This window comes from Podarcis vaucheri (assembly GCF_965113315.1).
Source record: "Podarcis vaucheri genome assembly, chromosome: 1".
Taxonomy (NCBI): Eukaryota; Metazoa; Chordata; class Lepidosauria; order Squamata; family Lacertidae; genus Podarcis; species Podarcis vaucheri.
Genome location: NC_138759.1, coordinates 108,496,300 through 108,517,520, shown reverse-complemented (window position 1 = coordinate 108,517,520; position 21,221 = coordinate 108,496,300). Strand labels below are relative to the sequence as shown.

Below are 21,221 nucleotides of genomic sequence, written 5' to 3'. Positions count from 1 at the left end.
ATACAGTGGTACCTCGGGTTAAGTACTTAATTCGTTCCAGAGGTCCGTACTTTACCTGAAACTGTTCTTAACCTGAAGCACCACTTTAGCTAATGGGGCCTCCTGCTGCTGCTGGGCTGTCGGAGCACGATTTCTGTTCTCAACCTGAAGCAAAGTTCACATGCTTGTGTGAATGTACACCTGTTAATCTGCACAAAACTATTTGTGTACATAGGTTCACAGATCATATACAGTGGTGCCTCGCAAGACGAAAAGAATCCGTTCTGTGATTCTCTTTGTCTAGTGGTCTTTTCGTCTTGCGAAGCAAGCCCATTGACGGATTAGCGGATTAGCGCTATTAGTGCTATTAGCGGCTTTTAGCGGCTTATCTGCTGATCGGATCAGCTGATAAGCGTCTTAGCGGCTTAGAAAAAAGGGGGGAGGGAAAAAACCAGCAGGCACTCGCAAGACATTGTCGTCTTGCAAAGCAAGCCCATAGGAAATTCGTTTTGCGAAGCACCTCCAAAACGGAAAATTCGTTCATCTTGCGAGTTTTCCGTCTTGCGAGGCATTCGTCTTGCGGGGCACCACTGTACTAATCAAACTGAGATCATTGAAAGAAAATGTGTGATAGAAATATAATTCAACAACACTGAATGTAACATGTGACAATCCCTAGGATATAATGTGAAAGTATTGCTATACGGTGGTGCCTTGGGATACATACGTTTCAGGTTACATACGCTTCAGGTTACAGACTCCGCTAACCCAGAAACAGTGCTTCAGGTTAAGAACTTTGCTTCAGGATAAGAACAGAAATCTTGCTCCGGTGGTGCGGCAGCAGCAGGAGGCCCCATTAGCTAAAGTGGTGCTTCAGGTTAAGAACAGTTTCAGGTTAAGAACAGACCTCCGGAATGAATTAAGTACTTAACCCGAGGTACCACTGTAGCTGCATTTCATTTAATTGCACATTGTATGAAAATTGAATGCATGGTTCCTAATGTAGCCATGTAATCTGCATGCAGACTGATTCTGCTTCCAGGTCTCCTTCATTGGCAATGTACTGGTAGCAGGATATGATTGTATATTAATATTTGGAGTTGTTTGATAATTAGTCTCATGGGAAGCATAAAATAAGCGCTGCTGATTCATCTCGCAATGTGTTGCATTCTCTGTACTGTTGCTTATTTAAATCTGACTCTCCACCCCCACCCGGTTTCTAAGGGCCAACTGCTTCTCGAGAAAGGCTGAACTCTCACAACGCCAGGAGAACAAGACTTTGCAGAGTTGAAAGAACTTGAATTTTATATTCCCCAACTCCTTATGTATTAAGGCCAAACTCTTCTAAATCTGGCATCGCACTAGATTAGCCTATTTCATCCACAAGCAGGATCAAGAATAAGTATTTTTTTTATTAAAAAAAAAGGTGCACCATGCCAGATGCATATTAAGGATGAATGAGTCCATTCAGCAGAACATAGATAGTTGGCTCAAGCAAGCAAATAAGGAATCAAGCTGAGATGAAGTGAAAATTGCCTATGGTCAGATAATTTCTTAATTTTAAATTGCGGGGGCAGGGGATTTACTAATCTTAGACCTCAAGACCAAGATTACTCTATCCAATAGCCATTTGTAGCCTCTCCAGATTTGATAGAAAACTTCTAGGCAACAATTTTATGCCTATGTAATTGGGAATAACCCCCACTGAACTCAGTGGGACATCTTTCCAGATAAACATGGAGTTGGTAGCAAGCAGACTACTCCTGAAGCATCAGATTAAAAACAGGGTTTCAGCTGCTGTTCAGCACCTAAAACTAGGGAAGTTCCTAGGGAAGTTGTAGAAAACAAAACAAAACCAATCTTGGGATCTTCATATCTCTGGATTCTATCTTGAAGACCAACCGGGACTGGTTGGTGGTGGTGGGCCTCTAAGCACCATGTTCCATTGAGAAAGGGCATGTAGGTATGTTGCTCCCTAGCTTTGCAATTCTGTTCCAGGGATATGAGGGTTTCTATACACATTATGTGCTGTTCATGGTTTTTGCTAAGAAGAACAATCCTCTGCACCCTAGCAGCCCATAAGATAGGGAGTTATGCTTATATGGCTCTACCATGTGCACTGGTCTAAATTAGAGAACATTCAAATGAGATCTTTTAGAAGCTGATTTATATTTTTTGCACCTCTGTAGTGTCAATGGTTGGGGTGTTGTTGCTTTCTCTCATAAAATTATAGTCATATGAGATGATTCTAAACCAGGGGTGAATTGGATCTGACTGACAGGTCAGATCCTGGGTTCCCAGATTTCTCGATATGCTGCCTGCCCCCCTCTGAACCATCAGGTGATCCATGACATCAGGTGATCCGTTTTTCCTTTGTAGCATGACAAGTTGTGTACAAAGGAAAATCCAAGCCACTTCAATTCAACCTCCACTTTGGACAGTGACTAGTTGTGCTACCAGGTTCCCCCAAGAAGAATTCAGTAGTACAGCTGATTCAGGAAGCTTGAAATCACAATTTTCTTATTTATTTAACTTCCTTAAAGTTAAAAAGTTGACCAAAACTGCCATGTGCTTGCAAAACAGGCCTGGAAATGTCCCTGGAAATGAGATCACATAACGTTGTTGGTAAGGGCAGTACAGGGAAAAGGTGGCTTCTCACATGTGGTGTTGTGGGGGGCAGCCATCTTTTCCCCCTCATGTGAGGAAAGGGTACAACAATTAGGGCTTTTTAGTTCGGAAAAAAGGCAATCGAGCGGATAGTGGGCATGATACAGATATATAAAATTAAGCACAGTATGGAGAAAGTGATTAGAGTTTTTCTCCCTCTCATACAGTGCCAGATTACCAAATAGGCAGAGCAGGCAGCGGCCTATGGGCCCCATGCCTTTTAGGAGCCTGCAACAATGGATCAAAATAATATTGATTTGATCCTGGAAGTAAATTACTATCAAGCTTTCTTAGTTCAATGTTATCCTACTAGAGCGTGCACACAAGGCGCCCCGCCCCACTCCAAGATTTTGACTGCTTAGGGGCCTCCACAGGGTTTAATCCAGCACTGCTCTTATAATAGTAGAACCTGAAATTGAACATTGAAAGATTCAGGACAGGCAAGAGAAAGAACTTCACATAATTAAACTATGTAATTTCCACCCACAGAATGTAACGATGGCTTTTGCCACCCTGGACTCCTTTGGGTGGAAGGGTGGGAAAGAAATTTAATTAATGAAGGAAATTAAAATAAATAAAATAAAGAGGATTGGATAGTCTATGGAGGATAAAGCCATCAAATATCAGGATATCAATTCATGGAGGGTAAGGCAACTACTCTTGACGGCTGCATTCTACCTCCAAAGTCAGAGGCCATATGCCTCCTAATGCCAGGCACTGGGACTCATGTCCTGTTTGATAATTTTATTGGGTTTTGGCATTATTTTGTTTTCTTCATAATTGCCAGCTTCTTTTGGGAGGAAAAGTGGGATACAAACAAAGACGGACATGAAATAAACATGGGCAAATGAGATTAACTATTTTCAGATGATTATGCCATGGCTGGCATGGGGTTCCTGTGGCCCCCACAAGATGAATCATATGGCACATAGATTGGTTAGTAATGCCCTCACCCCTCACAACACCCCCCCTCCCTCCATGCGCAGAGTGTAGCAAGCTTTGCCTGGATAGATACAGTTTGCAGTATACATTACTGGGCGCCATTGCGTTCATCATAAGAGAACAAGGGAGGCATTCATGGTGAGTTCTGACACCTCTTTTTCTAGAAAAATAGCACTCATTACTGTATAGGGCAGTTTTTAATGTTTGATGTTTTATTATGTTTTCATAGCTGTTGGCAGCTGCCCAGAGTGGCTGGGTACAAATTAATAATAATTTATTACTGTGGTCATTGTGAGAATAAAAGGCTGGGCTTTGGACTGATCCTCCAGAGCTCTTCCTATGGTAAAGACAGTTGCCGTTTGCCAAACTGTGATGCTTGAACCAGTAAGAAAAACTGGACCAGACAAAAGTTCTTATTTAAAGTCATTCTTAAAAGATCACTCTGCTTCGGAGCATTGGGTGCCCATCCTTTTAGCATATAATTTAAATCAATTGTTTTAAAGCAGTAAAAGAAAAACAACCTATGAGCTTTTGTGGGCAAGGACAGGTTAAAAATGGAAATAATTGGGCCCGTGGGTGTGGGTGTGGGTGTGTGATGGCAGCAGATGGAACACAGAGCTATCTGGAAGGAGGATAGCTGAAAGTGACACAATTGCATGCAATCCTACCTTCCTCACCTCCCACTTTCAACAAGTTTCCAATGGACTCTTTGTCCGAACAAGAGCGGGTCAAGGTTTACGCAGAACATTTAACCTGTTTGGGAATGTTAAGCTGGTTAACTCACAGCTAATGTGACTCAAGGTAGTCACTTGGTGTGGATTAAAGATTTAGAACAATCGCCACTCCTGTTACAAGGCTGGCATACAAAGGGCCATTTATGACAACGAGGACAACAATCTCTGTTTATTACTGCCAGGCTGACATGCTGAAAGCCCCACTCCTGCATGCCAGCACAAAAAGCTTTGTTGCTTGTAGATTGTTTGTTTATGTAAATTGACATGGTGCATTTTATTATGCAACGGGGAAAGGCTCTAAGTGACAAGAAAAGTGCTGATTGGACAAGCCTCTTGGAAAGGGACCTATGACAAAGCCAAGGCAAATCCTGACATTATTCCCTGCTTGGCTGCAACAACTTCAGGAGGACGGAAAGCTTGTTGACTCTTCAATATATCTATCTATTTGGTGGGGGAGGGATAGTGGTGGATGGTTTGATTTCTGCAGCGATTCCGGGATACCAGATCATCTCTGGACACATATCCGCAAGGAACCTCTTGGATACTGCAGGAATCATGACAGAAGATGTCCAGGTTCCAACCAGCATGTCTGAATACAATCGGAACGTGCCCTCTGAAAAACCTCAGCTCCAGGTCATTGATATTATTGATCAAATTGCAAATTCTGTCGAGATATTTCCTTACGAAACCGCAGAGCCTATTCCTGGTTCCCCACTTGCACAAGGAAACCGAGGAGGAGGCAAACATTTAGCAAAGAGCACAGCATACGAAGTTTCAGTTGGGATAAAGGAACTTCAAGGTAAAATGCCAGTTTATGCATCCCCCCCCACCCTTTTTGTCTTGGGAATGATGTGAGATGCTTTATTATATTGAGATCTTTTTATTTTTTGAGAAATATGTTTTAAATGTTTTTCTTAAAGCGTTCTTTTTACTTCTGTCTGTAAGATTGTAAATCCTTTGTGCTGAATGTGTAACAGTGGCTGACACTTTCTGAAATTTTCTCTGACCCTCAAAAAAAAAGAAGAAAAAAGATCTGTCCCATTATTGATATGGATATACATTTTTTAAAAAAGCAAATGTGGATCTAGTTCTAAACACGATCTAGCCAAAGTTAAGTGCTTTTAATTCTCCTGAATGGGAGAAATGTGAAATGAATGAGAATTAAAAGCAAGAGAGATTTAAGCATGTGTTGCATTCTCTCTTTGAAATCGATGCACTTTAACTTTGGCTGGATTGTGCACAACTTTCAATGGAATTTGCTTCTAAGTGTTTGCTGTACCTCCCTAAAAAGAAAAATGGAGGGGAAGGCATTCCATTCCATTTCACTGGAAGTCGGTCCATTGATTGCTGTGGCACATATTTTCTGCTGCAAGTGGCTCTAGATCAAAATCTAATGGGAAAAGATCACTCCAGGGAGAAAGGTTTAAGCTGCACTATATGGCTGAAGAGATTAGTAATTGCCGCTGTAATCACTAAACACTTTGTAGGAGATGTCAATTTTACACTGTCTTGTATCTTCTAAAGGAGAGCCAGAGGGAAACAAGGAGAGAGAAACTGACATCTTTTCCCAGGAGACAAGAAGCTGGGAAGAAGAATCCAGAGAAGGTGAGGAGTAGAGCTGCCTTACTTTTTAAAAAAGTAGGAAGAAAGCCACAGAATTTGTTAGCGGTCTAACCAAGATCCAATTTAATTTAATGAGGCACTTAAGCACATGCACAAGTCTCTCTCACGGAAATCAGTTGACGCTAATTCAGTCTAGGGATAAGAGCTCAACTCAATATGAGTTTATACTAAAACTGGTGGCTATTTCTTCAGGGTCGACAGCCAACTTTGCATACAGGATTCAATCCCAGTGAAGGATGTCAGTGATACATGCAGGTACGAGATGCATGGATGAAAGACTACAGCTAAATTTGTGCCCCACAGCAGGGGTGATTTGTCTCTCCCTCCCCCCTCCCCCATTTATTCATTCTTGCTCACAAATATTATGCACCTGCTCTATCTACCCATCTCTCTAAAATCATGGTTTGGACTCCAATAATAGACTCCATTAGGAAAGGCAGAGTAATTAGGACCAAGTTAGATCATACTCCTATGTACATTTACTTATATGCGAGTCCCATTGGGCTTCGGATTTCAGTCTAGGGGAAATAGGATAGTAATTTTACAGCTGTCTTGGCTTCAGAAAGGTGGTGGTGGTATAATCTACACATTTATCAGAAGTGACCTTGTCAGTCTTAAAACCTCAGTATTTTGGAGAGCTCAGCTGATGAAGAATGGCTTTTCCCGCCAACACATATCTGCATTCACGCTGCATTGTACAAGCACACAATAAAACCTATTAAGTAAAATTTGACACCTTCCCCTCCCCAACTCCCATGCACAAGCAGTTTATCTCAAAATTGCAGACAGCATTTTTACTACCTATCCAATTCAACCTAATTAATACTTAAGACACCACAGGCAGAAGTTGAATGGAGAATTTTGTCACAACATTAAAGCACCAATTAAGCCAGAGAGGAGTTGAATACGACAAGTGTGCGACACCCGTATAAATGATCATGTAGCCTGCCTATCTTCGGGTAATGCAAAGAGACTATATGCAATGTGGTGCTTGGTCAATCCATATGGCTACTTGCTTAGCCGAGTAGCCATGCACACAACTGGGTGCACTTGCTGCACAATAAAGAACAAATACTACACATAATGATAGGTGGGTTAGTCTCTTCAAGGCAGCCCATAGTGTGACTCGGGTCTCACAAACATGTCTTTAAAAGAGGGTTAGACCAATTCATGGTGGGTGGGGCTGTCAATGGCTACTAGGGTTGTGAGCGGCCCAGCCCAGCAGGACTTTTCTTATGTTTAGGTCAGAACCTTTAAAGGAACAGCCAGCAAACTGGCAGAGAAGGCAGGACCATGAGCAGGGCCTGTTTTTTGGGCGTAAAAATGGCATCGGGGGAATTTTGGTGAATCGGGGAAAACCGGGATGTATGGCAACACGATGGAAATAGCAGTGGAAGCAGCTCCAAATTTTGCTCAACAACTTTGCGGATGCCAGGATATTTTTTTTTAAATAAAATATGGCAATCTGAGATAGCTGTTTTTAACTTTTAGATTTTGTTTAATTTAAAAAAATGTTTTATTATTGTTTCCTGCTCCGCGCCCCTTTGGGAGTAAGGGTAGGATAAATAAATAAAAACATTCTGTTGCAAGGGCTGGAAATAAGATGTGACTACCAGACCAGTCAGCTTGTTATAGTTTTGTTGCTGAGCAACAATGTGCAGAGCTCAATGGAGTGAGAAGCCAGCCATCCAAAAGTCTGAGATGTACTTACCTGGAGACAGAGACAGCATCCGAAGTCTGGTCCAGTCCTAGGGTTGGGTGAACAGCAATCTATGTGATCAGACAGCCCAAGAGTCAGGGAATCCAATGATCAGGGGGTCCAGGGTCAAAACAACCAGGAAGCAGCAAGGTAGGGCCAAGAACTCCAAGTGTTGTTACCGGTATCTGACTGCTTCTGGAAGCTCTGCTTTAAGAAGCCTGAAGCCAGCTGTTTCTCATCAGCACATTCTCCTCTGTGTCCTTGAAGGCTGATCAGTTGCAGGTGGAGTCATTCCGCTTTCTCCCCCTTCAGGCTGTTGTTCAGCAGGCAGAGCTGACTCCTGGCCCATGACACATCTTCTACTTGTAGAATGGGGGAGGGTGCCATTTTGTCCTTTGTCTCAGAAAGCAAAATGGCTTTGGCTAGCCCTGTTAAGGGACTATACTGCAATAAACAAAGTCTGAATCGGGGGTAACCAGTAGTCTCCTATTTAAGGTACTGTTCAGGCACAGTGAATTAACTGTGTCCTGTTTAAACACAGCCCCACATTCAGATAATGCTCTCCCTTTTCTTCCCTTAGATTAGGGGGAAGTCCCTGCAGCAGACCTGTGTTTAGGTCTCTGCTTAAGGAACCCTATTATCTTCCAGTTTAATAACCCTCTTATATTACAAACACCTGTGTGGAGGCTGAATGGTCAATGTTTCATGGACAACCCAAGTTCTGCTCTTGCTTAGTTTTTGCAGTTTCTAGAACGTTATATATAGTCTCAGTCACTCATGATCCTTGGATTGTGTGGTGCCATAGCTTGCTGTGGAGATGAGGGAATGTAAAAAAAACCAAATCAAATAAACAAAAATCTGGACCCTACTGTGGCCTTAGAAATGATAATTAAGGTAATAACTTCACTTGCAGTAGAGTGTGGCACTTCCCACCTGTGGCAACTGCTAATAATGGAAACTGCAGCCTAGCCTCTTGCAATATCTTCCAACTTGCTGCGATGATGCAGCTGCTTTTGCATGTGTGAAGCTGGACACAGCAGCAACTGCAGCATGTTGCAAAGTGAGTGGCCAAAATTTCATGCATAGGGACAAGATATATATACTCTACATGGTTAAATGGTCTTCTATGATACATAACTTTTATGGCTGGTTTGAAATCATTCATGCAAGTGGTCTGGCTGCCCATGAGCTTCCACTTAATGAGCAAACACCATCGCTGTCAACAAACAAGGGACGACAGGCTTCTAAACATATATATGATGGATTGAATCCCATGGAGTGTGATGCACATTTGGTTTCCTTTTTCTGGGGCTTTGGGCATGGATACCTATCCTATTTGCTTTTCTGCACACAGCTTCTAACAGATGGTCAGTATGGTCAGCTTGGGCAGTGATGATGATCACTGGTAGGGACTGAAACTGAATTCTACATTCCAACCAAAGTTGCATCGTTTGGTAGGCAGGCGCACACAGACCTGTGTGAAGGAATTGTCTGATTCAGGTTATTCTCTCGATTGTTAATCAGAATTCAGCTGTGATCTTCTGGAAAATCCCACATGAAGTTGTTAACTATGCAGAGAAATTTAAACAGAGTGAGGTACATACTTGTATTGAACTGGTGTGCATTATCTTCTATTTGAGGATACTCCCTGCACCCCTCAGTTTCCTTAGCATAGGCACAGCTCTGTTAAGAAAGTTTATATTTCAGAAGGAGGCAAATGTTTAGACAGTTCATGCCTATGTATATAAGGTACATTTGCCATTTACCTTTCTCTTGACTTTAGATTCCCTGGTGGCAGTTTGTGTAACAATTTAAGCAAGGATAGCAAAAACCACTCTGCTCATCTTTCATGGACCAATGTCTTATATGGGGGAGAAAGGTCAACAAGGGCTGTAGTTAGAAACACAAAATGGAAGTAAGATAATATTTAACCAGAGCCACCAGAACCTTTGCTTTCGCGCAGTGGCGTAGCGTGGGTTGTCAGCACCCGGGGCAAGGCAAGTAATTTGTGCCCCCTAACCCGGGGCAAGGCAAGTAATTTGCGCCCCCTAACCCCTAACCTGCCGCCGCTGCCAGCTTCTTCTTGCTGCTGCCTGGTCTGGTCTGGTGTGGTTCTCTCCCGCGCTCAGCGCTGCACTGGGCGGCCGCTGCACTGTCCCTCCCCCAGATAGTCCCTCGCTCTCTCTCCGCACCACACGCCTGGCACCCACCCCCTCCACAGTGGGCGGCAACCCAGCGGCTCGGATTGGATTCGCACAGCCAGCACTGCAGTGAGAGAGAGTGAGCCAGGTAGGGGCAGAGAGCTGCGAGTGCGAGCGCATGCCCCCCAGATGTTGCGCCCAGTGCGGCCGGCCCCCCTGCACCCCCCACACTACGCCACTGCTTTCCCGTGTTTTTGTGCACAGCGTTAAGGATCCCAATTCTGGCAAAGCTGGGGGGGGGGGAAATGGTGCTTTTGCAATATGTGTTCACACCTAACACCAGTCTCAGAAATGGCACATTATTAGTGTTTGTCTGCATTCCCAAGGTGGCATATGAAGGCAGGAAGGGTACCTAGTCCTGGAGATGGCATCATCAGTGCCTCTTTTTATGGGAAGAGCGAGGTAAGCACCTGAGTGACTTGCCTGATCGAGATTCTCATGAAGCCTGCAGATATAGGCAGCCTCTTTGCTTGTGATATTTCTAGACATCTGAAACAACACACTTTAGAACCCTAGAATTGTAGAGTTGGAAGGGACCCTGAGGATCATCTAGTGCAAACCCCTGCAGATGGTTCAAAAATACTTTTTAAAAACCAGTGGGCATGAACCAATTGTTTAAATTCTACTTGGAAACTCCAATAGCTGCCAGTTTGAATGCAACACTTGCAAAGTTCTTCTTTATTATAAATTCTACAGAGAAACTATCTGCAGATCACATTCCTTGTCCGTGTTGAGTTCTAGCTAATATGAGTAACAGTGCAATGGTATGCATGGCTGCATGCAAACCATACGCTTAAAACATATCTAAACCACACAGCTTCCCCCAATAAATTCTGAGAGCTGTAGTTTGTAAAGGGTGCTAGGAATTGTAGCTCTGTGAGGGCTAAATTACAGAATACCAGGATGCTTTGGGGGAAAGCCATGTTCTTTAAAATATATGGTGTGTACACAGCCTAGGTCTACTCAGAAGTAACTTTTATGTTTTTTGGTTCATTGGCACCTACTCCCAGGTAAGAGTGTATAGGGCTGAAGTCTAAAAATACCATGAGGAGTTTCTGTCCCGACCCATACAGCTCTTCTTCATCCAGAGAATAATCTGGCAAATTTTGCTAACATCATTTCTTATGTGGCTCTCCATGTGTTGCGACATTCCTGCTAGTCATACAGCTCAGCCCTGCACATGTTTATGTGGAGATAGCTCCCGTTAAGTTCAGTGAGACTTGCTCCCTAACAAGTGTGCATAGGATTGTATAGTGCCACAACTGAAACCACATTGGGTACTCCTATTAATTTAAATAGATGCCTGCCTTATTTGAAAATTACAAGTGAAACAGGATGGTACTGAATTACCATGTCTCTCCTAAAGTGGGTTATGGTTCCTTCCACCTTTAAATATTTTCTCCAGGAGTATCAGGAAGCTGCATGTATGCCTATGTTCTGGTGACTATTTTAGGAAGGGCTTTTGATACCCCTTCTCACCTTGAACATCCATGCAGGAAGCTTGTAGAAATGTGACCCAATAGTTCAGGTTGAATCAAGTTTGATAAGAGAAGGCTTTTTTGTTTTTATAGCTTTATGCCTGCTAAGTGTGCGATTTCACAATCTTGACAACACATTAACACTGGTTATTTGGATTTTGCGTAACAGTTGGCAAGTCATTCCATACATTTAGATCCACTTTAACTACATGTCAAAAGCCATCAATATCCAGTGCCACACAGAGGGGCACAAAGTGATGCTATTTTATCAGCGTGTGCTTACAGAAGTGCACTGAACTTTTATAAAATGACTTTGGCAAAATACTCCAAATCTTGAAAGAAGCTACAATAGAAGGCCTAGCATAGTTATCTTCAATATGGCATTCCTTTAATCACAGCCAGATGTAAGTGTTTACTCATTCAGTCTGGACTCTAGGCCAGGGATGGGGAACCTGTGACCTTCCAGGTGTTCTTGGACCACAACTCCCATCATTCCTGACCATTGGCCATGTTGGCTTGGGCTGATGGGAGTTAGAGTCCAACAACATTGGGATGGTCACAGATTCCCTGGTCCTGCTGTAGACAATTTAATGGGACACTATGTCTTTCTCTGGCTATCCTACCATTGAGCTATCTAGTAAGCCACACTGCACTTCAGTAGGGTGCACACACACACTTTTCAATAATTTCAAGTAGTTGGAAACAAGAGGTAGAAATGACTGTCACCTGCATGCTGATGTTGCTGTGACTCAAACCTCTAGATGACTTTTCCCAGCAGGTACCCCATAGCCTACTGGCCAGTGGGTGGAAAATAAGCTTCTCAGTACCACCTTCTGAGGCCGATTCTCCAGGAAGGACTGAAGCCACTGTAACACTACTAGGCCCAACCAAGAGTTGGATAGTCTGCTGCTTATTCAGTATGCTTGCCCAGTTAGATATTAGGATAGAGTGACCATGTGTCCTACTTGCAGAGGACAGTCCTGGGTTTGAAAGGCTGCTTGGTTTAAATCTTGTTTCAAGGTTAAGAGCCATAAGAAGGGAGAGCATTTGCCCATCAACAGTTACCACCAGAACAGGAGACTGAGCAGGCAAGACAGGTCACGTCATCACAGTCTTTCCCACTGTGTAATGCGCTTCTGTTTCGATTATAGTAATTTCTAAATGTGCACCTGAACATATAAATTAGCATAAGCCTATTTCATACAAATCCGTATCATCTTTTGTCCTTTTATTGGGTGGGGGTGCATTTCTATTTGTTGGGAATGCATAGGTGGTCAGTCTATATCAGGTATTTTGCTGAGTAAGCCAGTATCAAACTAGGCTGCTCTCCTATGGTACCACCTCCTGACCGGTCAAAAAGATACCAGACTCTACCTGCTGAGCTCTCAGAATCCCCCTACTGACCAGATATTCCAGGCATATTACCCTAATAAGATGGTTGAGAAAAGTGGCTGTTTGCAGACAATTAGTTGCACTTTGAATCAAGAAAATATAGCAATCCGTGCCACATTTAGTAAATATTTATTTCAAGGCTTTCAAGCGCTGTATGTTACACCTCAGTTATCTTGCTAATTTTTGTGTGGTGGTGGTAGAATGGGAAAATTAGATGGTTATAAATTTTTGCAAAATAATGATGATAAGACTATCTGCTCCGGGGACAGTTCCTATTTATTTTGATCCATTTCTGGTAAACCCCTGCCCTTCCTGTGTCCCTCTTTCCCTTTTATGGATGCCTCACTAACAATTTGTTAGTGCAAGCATATTGCTAGAGAGCTCATGCTTCAGGATTCAAGTCACTTCACTGGGCCTCCTTAGAAGTAGTGTTGAAAAATAGGGTGGTAAGGATGGTGGAGAAGAGTGCATGGGGTCTCTAGTCCATTTGCTTATAAACTCCCATCACCCCCAGCCAAGCATGATCAGGGATGATGGGAGATGTAGTCAAGCAGGTCCCCCAGCCCTGGTGTATAGGATCGTAGGCACAGTTACTTTATATATTTCAGAAAAACCGTGAAAAGCAGAAGGGAGAACAACATACCCCACTCCTGTGAATGCTTAGATTGATCTGTAGGGCACTGGTAGTCTCTTTAGTATGCTGGTGTTGAATGACCATGGCCATTCAATCTCATTATTCTATAATACAATATTGTTGTTGTTGCTTTTTTGTGACAGTACTCACTGGTCCAAAGTACCATCACCTCTTTTTTTTTTGCTGCCCGTTGCAGCCATTTTGTACTGGCACCCGCTAATTTTTTTTTAATCAAAATATGCGCACTGGTACTTCAGTTTTTACAAAGACAAAACCTCTTCTGATTCTGCTTCCACATATATTATCTCAGTATTCCTCAAGCCAACCCCATCAGTATTATTAGTCTTAAATAGCAGGTGGGTGGTGAGTAGGGCTGAGAGACAGTGGATGCCCATGGGCCACCTACTGAGGTAACGGCAAACTTTAAACAAGGGATTTCCCAGGTTTGCATCTCAGCCTCCTTGCCACCATACTTTTACCCTAGCTCAACTGCACTGTAACCCCACTGTTATTTGTTACAGGCTTTTGCGAGGAGAAGCATCCTGTGAGCACTATAGACCATAAAGTAGCTAAGATGGAAGAAAGAAAGATGGAGGAACCCCAGACTGAAGAAGTCTACAGCACTAATGAGGTGGTGGTGGAGGAGGAACAGGAAGAGGCGGAGCTGAGTGAACCCAAGGAGCCAATGAAAGAGGAAACGCAACTAGAAGAAAATGAAACCATGGCAGAGGAAGATTTCGATGGCACTGAAGAAATAATGCAGAAGGAAAGCAATGAGGATAAACATAAAAAGAGGCTGGAGAGCGGCAGCAAGGATGTCCTTTCTGCCAGTGCCAGCTGTAACTCTCAGACTGAGAAACCTGCTGAGCAGCCGAGCTTGGTGAAGAAAAATGATATCTCCAGGCACAGTTATTCTCGATACAATACAATATCTTACCGGAAGATCCGGAAAGGAAACACTAAACAGAGAATTGATGAATTTGAGTCCATGATGCATTCATAAAACTGAGGCAGAGGATTTGATGGGCATGCTGCGATTCTCCTCCCCTCCCCAATGCCAGACATTTATCCACCTGTAATATCAAGTTATCAAAATATATTTTGCAGCTTCGATCCAACCTAAGCTTACCTGTAATCTAAGGCTACAACCCTATGCACCCTTTCTGTTTGGGAACAAGCTCTATTGATCACATTTACATCCAGATAGATATGCATAGGATGGGACTGCATGGCTGCAGGTTTATGCATTGTTATCTGGGAGTACTGTCTGTTGGACTATTAGGGGACTTGCTTCTGAGTACATAGCATGTGGATACGCTTGGACTGGAAGTCTCATTGAAACTAACAGAACAAGTTAGTCATGACTAACTTCACTCCTACTGCTTTTGGTGGGACTGATGCATGTCTGCTCAAAAATAAGTCCCATTGAGTTCAACTGGACTTAATCCCGCAAGTGTGTCTAGGATTGCAGTCATAAATTACAACTAACTTTCATTGGACTGGGGCTAGTATGTGCAATTTGTCTGCACCTCAGAAATGTAACCACAACAATACATGTACTAACTTAAATCAGCAGTGTAATGACTTTAACATAGCTCAATCAAAAAAGGTCTTTTAGAGATAGTTTTCCATCCCCCCTATCCATTTTTGGTACTGAAATGGAAGAAACAGCTAGGGGACGCCAACCTTTGGCAGCCAGCAGGCACATTTTGAACACTGAAAGAGTGCTGCGGGCACCAGTCATAAAATGGCTGCCGTGGGGTCATGGCATAACTCAAAACTGCTGCTATAAGGGCATGTCTTCCACATCTAAAAGAGAAGAAATTAGACAGGACCACAAAATGGTGTGAGCTCCTCCTCACAGCTGTGGGGTGGGGAAGGCACATCAGCCACTGTTACACTCACAGAGAGAAGCTCTTTGCAATTCTCCTCAGTTCAGAACAGGTGGGAGGATGGGTGTCAATTCCTGGCATCCAGTGAAATGTGGAGACATGTTTAAGAGGGTGTGTTCAACGTGAGCCAGTGCAAACAGGAACTGAGCAGGGAGAAGAAACATTTTTGAGGGGATATTTATTAAGACTTTTTGTGGGTGCCATAGGACACACCGCCACAACATGGGCATAACATTGGTGACCCTTTAGATAGCCCTGGACTAATTTGTAATCTCTTTAAAACACACACAGAATAATCAAGATGGTTCTCCATTCTGGTGATTTCCTGACAAATAAGAGTAGACTTGAGGATACCGTTAGAAGAATAAAGTTATAACTCGTTGCAATTGCTATGATCTCTGTTTTTAAAGGGTTCTGTGAGCATGAACTACACCACCTTTGAAACCCACTTCCTGTCTGTTTTCCTATCCTATCATTCTGTGCTGAGAGAAAATAACGGCATACATTTGCACCACCTAGTTGTATTAGTCTTACATTATGGGCATTGACAAAATGAATCCAGGAGCTACTTTAAAACTAAGGTGGCAATCCTTTTCACATTTTCTTGGGAGAAAACCCCACTGAACATGGTGAATCCTCTGCAGAGCTTTGGTAGCCAGTGTTGGAACTGTTAGCAACATATGCACTGTTAATAAAAAGGCTGAAACACTGTTTTACATTTCAAAAACTTGAAATCCAGACTAGAACCAGATTTACCCATCTCACAAATAAATAACTGTATGTCCACTATTCTCACAAAACTAGTTCTCACAATTTTGTCTGCCAAATATTGTTCCATCACATTCCAGTCAGCAACTGAGAACATCAACACTGCATACTAGTATCAATTAATACACAGACTGAAATGTTAACATCATGTTTGTAAATGACTACAGTACAGTATTAAAATATATGTACTTCAGCTATTAACATTCTTTGGTTGATATATTGTTATAACTTTTTTTAAAAAACCCAGATTGGGTATAAACTGTGTGTGTGTGTGTGTGTGTGTGTGTGAGAGAGAGAGAGAGAGAGAGAGAGAGAGAGAGAGAGAGAGAGATTGTGCTATTCAAAATGAGAATAGGTTTGCCTTCCTTTTTCTTCCTCCCCCAATCTGTATATTTTAGCTAGTATAATGAAAGGCAACTGAAAACCCTTTAAAATCCCATTGAAGTTCATTTCCAACCAGTAAAAGAGGAAGAAAATTTGCATATCCAAATTGTTGCAGATGATACTGTTTAATGAACCAGCTCTTGTTAGTGCAGATAGCAACTTTTCCAGTAGCAACAGAGTTCCTCAGTAAGAGGGGGGAAATTAATAGAATTGGCACAAATAAAAGGGCTTTCATGTTTAACAGATGGCCTGAATAAAAAAAAGTAAGAGTCCACTCCTGAGAAATGTTAAGTGGGGGAACTAACCTTAAGGGAAGCACCTCAGGTGAATAAATAGGCTGAGGTGAAATTAGAGGATATTATAATGCTTATGAAGACAGTTTCTCAATTTCAAATGCTTTGAGAAACCAAGAATTATGAGACTTTTCGTTTCCACATTCATCTTCTGAAACAGATTCTCTTATTGGATTCACACGACCATTCTGACAGGGAGGTAGCCAGGGGAAACCATTGTGAGTGACTTTTTGGTGAGGTGACCAAGAACAGGAATTAAAATGTTCTGCATGGGTGGTTTTATGGCAAGTCTGGGGACCGCTAAGCAAGGAATCAAAACTGAGAGCAACAGGCATTTTTAACATTATTGTTAAGAATTGCATGGTTCAAATAAAGTTCCTTGTTAAATACTTGAGTTTCCTGTTCATTACTTTTCAGATATATAAAATCAGAGACCATTGGTGTGATTCAACATGGTGAAATGGTGACATTCTGGTAGCTGGATGAGGGCCAACCAACACACTAAGGCTGAATCTGAGTGGTTATGTGGTCTGAGACGCTCTTTCTGAGGGAAGAGGTATGTCGTTCGGAGGCATTCCTACATTCACTTCTTTCATTGGACACCCAGGTGACCTCAGTGGCAAGGAGCACCCATGATCAATTTCAGTTGGTACGCCAGCTACGCCCTTTCCCGGACAGGGATGTATTGGCTATTATGAGTCATGTGATGGTAACATCTCAAGTGGACTACTGTAACACGCTCTATGTTGAGCTTCCCTTGAAACTGGTACAGAGACTGCAGCTAGTACAGAACACTGTGGCCAAGTTGTGGAGTGGGGATCCAAGATGCAAACATATGTATAGCTGTGCTTGAGAGAACCGCACTGGTTGCAGAATAGTTACGAGTCAAATGTTTTGTGAATCACTGCCTGCCCCTATATTAGACCTGTAAGTTCAGGGGATTTTATTCATGGCACTGCACTTTAAAGAATATCATAGGACAGTGACCTGAAAACAGGCATTTTCTGCTATTTGCTTCATATTTCTTGCTTATGTCTTACAAAAAAAATGTATGGTGTGCAGGCTTTCCTTGATCATAAGATTGGGCACTGTACAACTGGATCACTGTTTTTATATGATTTCTCCTGCTTTATGATGATTTGTACTATTGTGCACAGCTTAAAAATGATTACGATAATTAAGGGCTTTATAAAGGTAAAAGGTAAAGGGACTCCTGACCATTAGGTCCAGACGTGACCGACTCAGGTTGCGGCGCTCATCTCACTTTATTGGCCGAGGGAGCCGGCGTACAGCTTCCGGGTCATGTGGCCAGAGCAGTGCACGGAAACGCCGTTTACCTTCCCGCCAGAGCGGTACCTATTTATCTACTTGCACTTTGACGTGCTTTTGAACTGCTAGGTTGGCAGGAGCAGGGACCGAGCAACGGGAGCTCACCCTGTCACGGGGATTCGAACTGCTGACCTTCTGATTGGCAAGTCCTAGGCTCTGTGATTAAACCCACAGCGCCACCTGCGTCCCAAGGGCTTTATACTTTTAAATTAAAAAAACCCCATGCAAAATATTAATGGCAGATCATCTGGAGTTCTCTGGACTGCCCCTAATATTAAAATTAAATATTATAAATTTAATTAGGGGAAAACAGCCACTGGGAGCTGAAATCAGGAGCAGAGGAAGGGTAAGGGCAGTGGTGGTGCTTAGCCCCCTTCCATTCCAGATTTTCCTTGCAGTCACTTTTCCCTTCTGTAGAAAAAGAAAGAAAGGGGTATGGGGCAGGGAAGCCTGGGTTGCAGTGAAATCTGCGAGGGTCTGGAACTGGGAGCTTATGTTACTGCAGTACTAAAGAGTTCTTTGATGTTTCGCATTTCTGGCAGGATCAAATATTGTTTGAGATTTTTTGTTGTTCATCGTACAAGGCCATTCTTTATTTTCTAACTGGGAGGGGGAAAGACAGTTCTGCATTGTACAAACCAAACACTAACCTCATTGTTCCAATGGAAGTTGTTTATTTGCCCTCTGGTCTGTGTACATTCAAAGGATGTCTCCTCTTCCCAAGTTATAGTAGCATGGTTTTTGTTATGAACGCCCTCCCAGAAGATAAAAGACAAATCCTGGACATTTCATATTCAAAACCTAATTCCTTCTGGGATTGTAGAGTGAACAACGATGTGTGTAATTCTGATTTAACTAGAAATAGGGGAGGGGGATCACATTTTTATTTTTACAAAACCCTCTTTGGGTTAAATATGTGAGAGAAAATTAAAGCATAGCTCATGAAATTTTCCTGATAATTTTTTTTTTAAAAAATAATTGTTTAGTTTGAAACCCCCTCCCCCCATAAGTGAATTTGCAGATTTTGCTCTTACATAGGAAAGCTGGACCTGTTGAATTTATGCCTGTCATGCAGTTATTAAGACATAGGAACCTCCTTGAGAGAAACATACGCAAACACAAACATAGTGGCAACTGCCATCTGGGCAATCTGGACAAGGTTGTAGTTCTTATGGGTAGCAATGTGATGGTCAGGGTTGCCAAGAATGTTCTCAGTGCAGAGGGTTTTTATGTGTGCATGGCTCTGGTTATGTACTTAATTCATTCTGATGGTCCGTTCTTAACCTGAAACTGTTCTTAACCTGAAGCACCACTTTAGCTAATGGGGCCTCCTGCTGCTGCTGCGCCGCCGCCACGCGATTTCTGTTCTGATCCTGAAGCAAAGTTCTTAACCTGAGGCACTATTTCTGGGTTAGCGGAGTCTGTAACCTGAAGCGCATGTAACCTGAGGTACCACTGTAATTCAAAAGTTAAAAAATGGGCTTTCTGTATTGGGCTTACCTGAGCAGATTCCAGGCTTATGCAGATTCCACTGCTATTAAAGGAAAACTGTTGACAGATGCCGTGAGACAATGTTTGTAAAAAATTATGTCAGATTTTTAATAAGAATTTCCCATTTGTAAATAACATTTTTTGTTTGAAATGCATAAAAGCTATGTTTAAAAAACAAACAAATAAACCACCAGGTGAGCGCATTACTGCTACCTACAGATAAGGGTACAATACGAACGCCAGACAGGAAGGAACTAATTACATATATATTTTAAAACCCACAAATTATATAAAAGACATCAGCTCACATTTTTAAAATATACAGCTTTTTTTTAATTAAAAAAAGAATTAAGTCATCACTCTTTTAGTTCATTTATCAATGTGAGTTCATCTCTGAGATATATACATTGCATAGCAAATAGTTAAAATTCACAGTGGACAAGTGCATTCAAAGTCATTGCACAAGGCTTTTTTTTTCATTGGATGCAAATTCAGGTTCCTTCCTCCCAACCCCCAATAACAAAATCAAGCAAATTAAATTTAACTTTGAGAATGAAACATATACAGGACCCATCATTAAATTACATCTGGATCAAATTTATGACAGTATATAAAATGCTAAAATGACTGGTAGGGTCAGATTTTGGTCACTAATGCACCTCCTTGTGCCGCTCCAGCAACGTAAGAGTAATGTTCAAGTTTCCTTAAGTGGTTAGGTAGTAATTTCCTTGAAGGTCATGTAGGCGGAGAGGAAAGAGGAGCACAGCTATGCTGCCTTGCCCTGCTCATTACCATCTTAGTTCAGCTAAGTACTATCCTCATCTTAAGAAAATGGGGCTCTTTCATCTCAAGATCGCTTCACACACACACCGAGCTACTGGGAAAGTGGTGCATGGAAGAAGCTTTGGCATGCTCCTTTTCTGAAAAAAACCACAAATGGGTGGATGCTGTACTGCGCTGCACATGTGACTCTTGGCAATGGGGTGGTAAACGCGGCCCAGTCCAGAGAAAAATTAGCCGTGCTTAAGTTCTACTGGAACAGGAGCAATTGCATCGAAATTTCAGTGGGGATTCAGACTGGATTGAGGGTGGGTGTGCAGCAGAATGAGCTGATGATCAAGCACTAATCACCTCTTCAGAGTGTATTATTAAAGCCGGCAGTCCTAGCCCAGATACTGGGTTGATGGTGGTAGTATGGACAGACAAGTATTACACAGCAGGACATTTCACTTATCCCCCCCCCATACTATTCCTGTGTCAAAACCCCTCCCCACCATACGCTTCCTGCCTTCTTCTGCAATCTAGCAGCCAGCGAGTATTGGGTTCCTAGCTTTTTGCACCCATGTTATTGCTTGCAAATACAGCATTTTTATTTTTTTTAAAAAGGTCTGAAAATCTATAGTGGAGTGTCTTTCCCACCTTCCAGAACCAAGCAAAACAGGCGACGGCAGAAGCCTACCTGTAAAAGAGTTGTTCTAGCCACGAAATTGGGTCCAATGTAAATGGCGGGCGCTCTTTATTTGAAGTCATTTCCATCTGCATCGTTGAAACCATCTGCATCTTTGGAAGTTGCAGTGGTTTTCTGTCTGGGGATATCAGGATGGAGGAATGCCTTGGGAACATGTTCTTAGGTTTTGGGTTCCAGGAGCTCTCATCTTGCTCAAAATATAATTATGATTTTTAAATATATAGCTTGGCGTGGTTGCTGTTCCTGC

General features: G+C 42.5%; 1 protein-coding gene and 1 long non-coding RNA gene across 2 annotated transcripts in view; one reads left to right on the top strand and one right to left on the bottom strand.

The window, feature by feature from the left end:
- The window catches only part of LOC309519347, a 28,859-nt gene extending 19,268 nt beyond the window's left edge, over window positions 1-9,591 (bottom strand). The window contains exons 1-2 of the long non-coding RNA XR_014213812.1: window positions 9,249-9,591; window positions 7,657-8,453 (exon numbers count right to left, since the gene is read on the bottom strand). This is a non-coding gene — a long non-coding RNA (uncharacterized lncRNA). The remainder of the gene's footprint in view (window positions 1-7,656; window positions 8,454-9,248) is intronic.
- Window positions 4,524-17,075, top strand: ERMN (ermin). The gene is made up of 3 exons (XM_082199496.1): window positions 4,524-5,121; window positions 5,847-5,927; window positions 13,871-17,075. The coding sequence occupies exons 1-3, from the start codon at window positions 4,878-4,880 to the stop codon at window positions 14,350-14,352; spliced, it is 807 nt and encodes a 268-aa protein (XP_082055622.1). The 5' UTR covers window positions 4,524-4,877; the 3' UTR covers window positions 14,353-17,075.
- Window positions 17,076-21,221: the final 4,146 nt, after the last annotated feature.

What these genes read in the sequence shown, in the direction of transcription:
- ERMN (XM_082199496.1), top strand. Translation starts at nt 4,878, where the DNA reads ATGACAGAAGATGTCCAGGTTCCAACCAGCATGTCTGAATACAATCGG. An exon ending in TGGGATAAAGGAACTTCAAG is followed by an intron (nt 5,122 to 5,846) that starts GTAAAATGCCAG and finishes TATCTTCTAAAG; the next exon opens with GAGAGCCAGAGGGAAACAAG. An exon ending in GGAAGAAGAATCCAGAGAAG is followed by an intron (nt 5,928 to 13,870) that starts GTGAGGAGTAGA and finishes TATTTGTTACAG; the next exon opens with GCTTTTGCGAGGAGAAGCAT.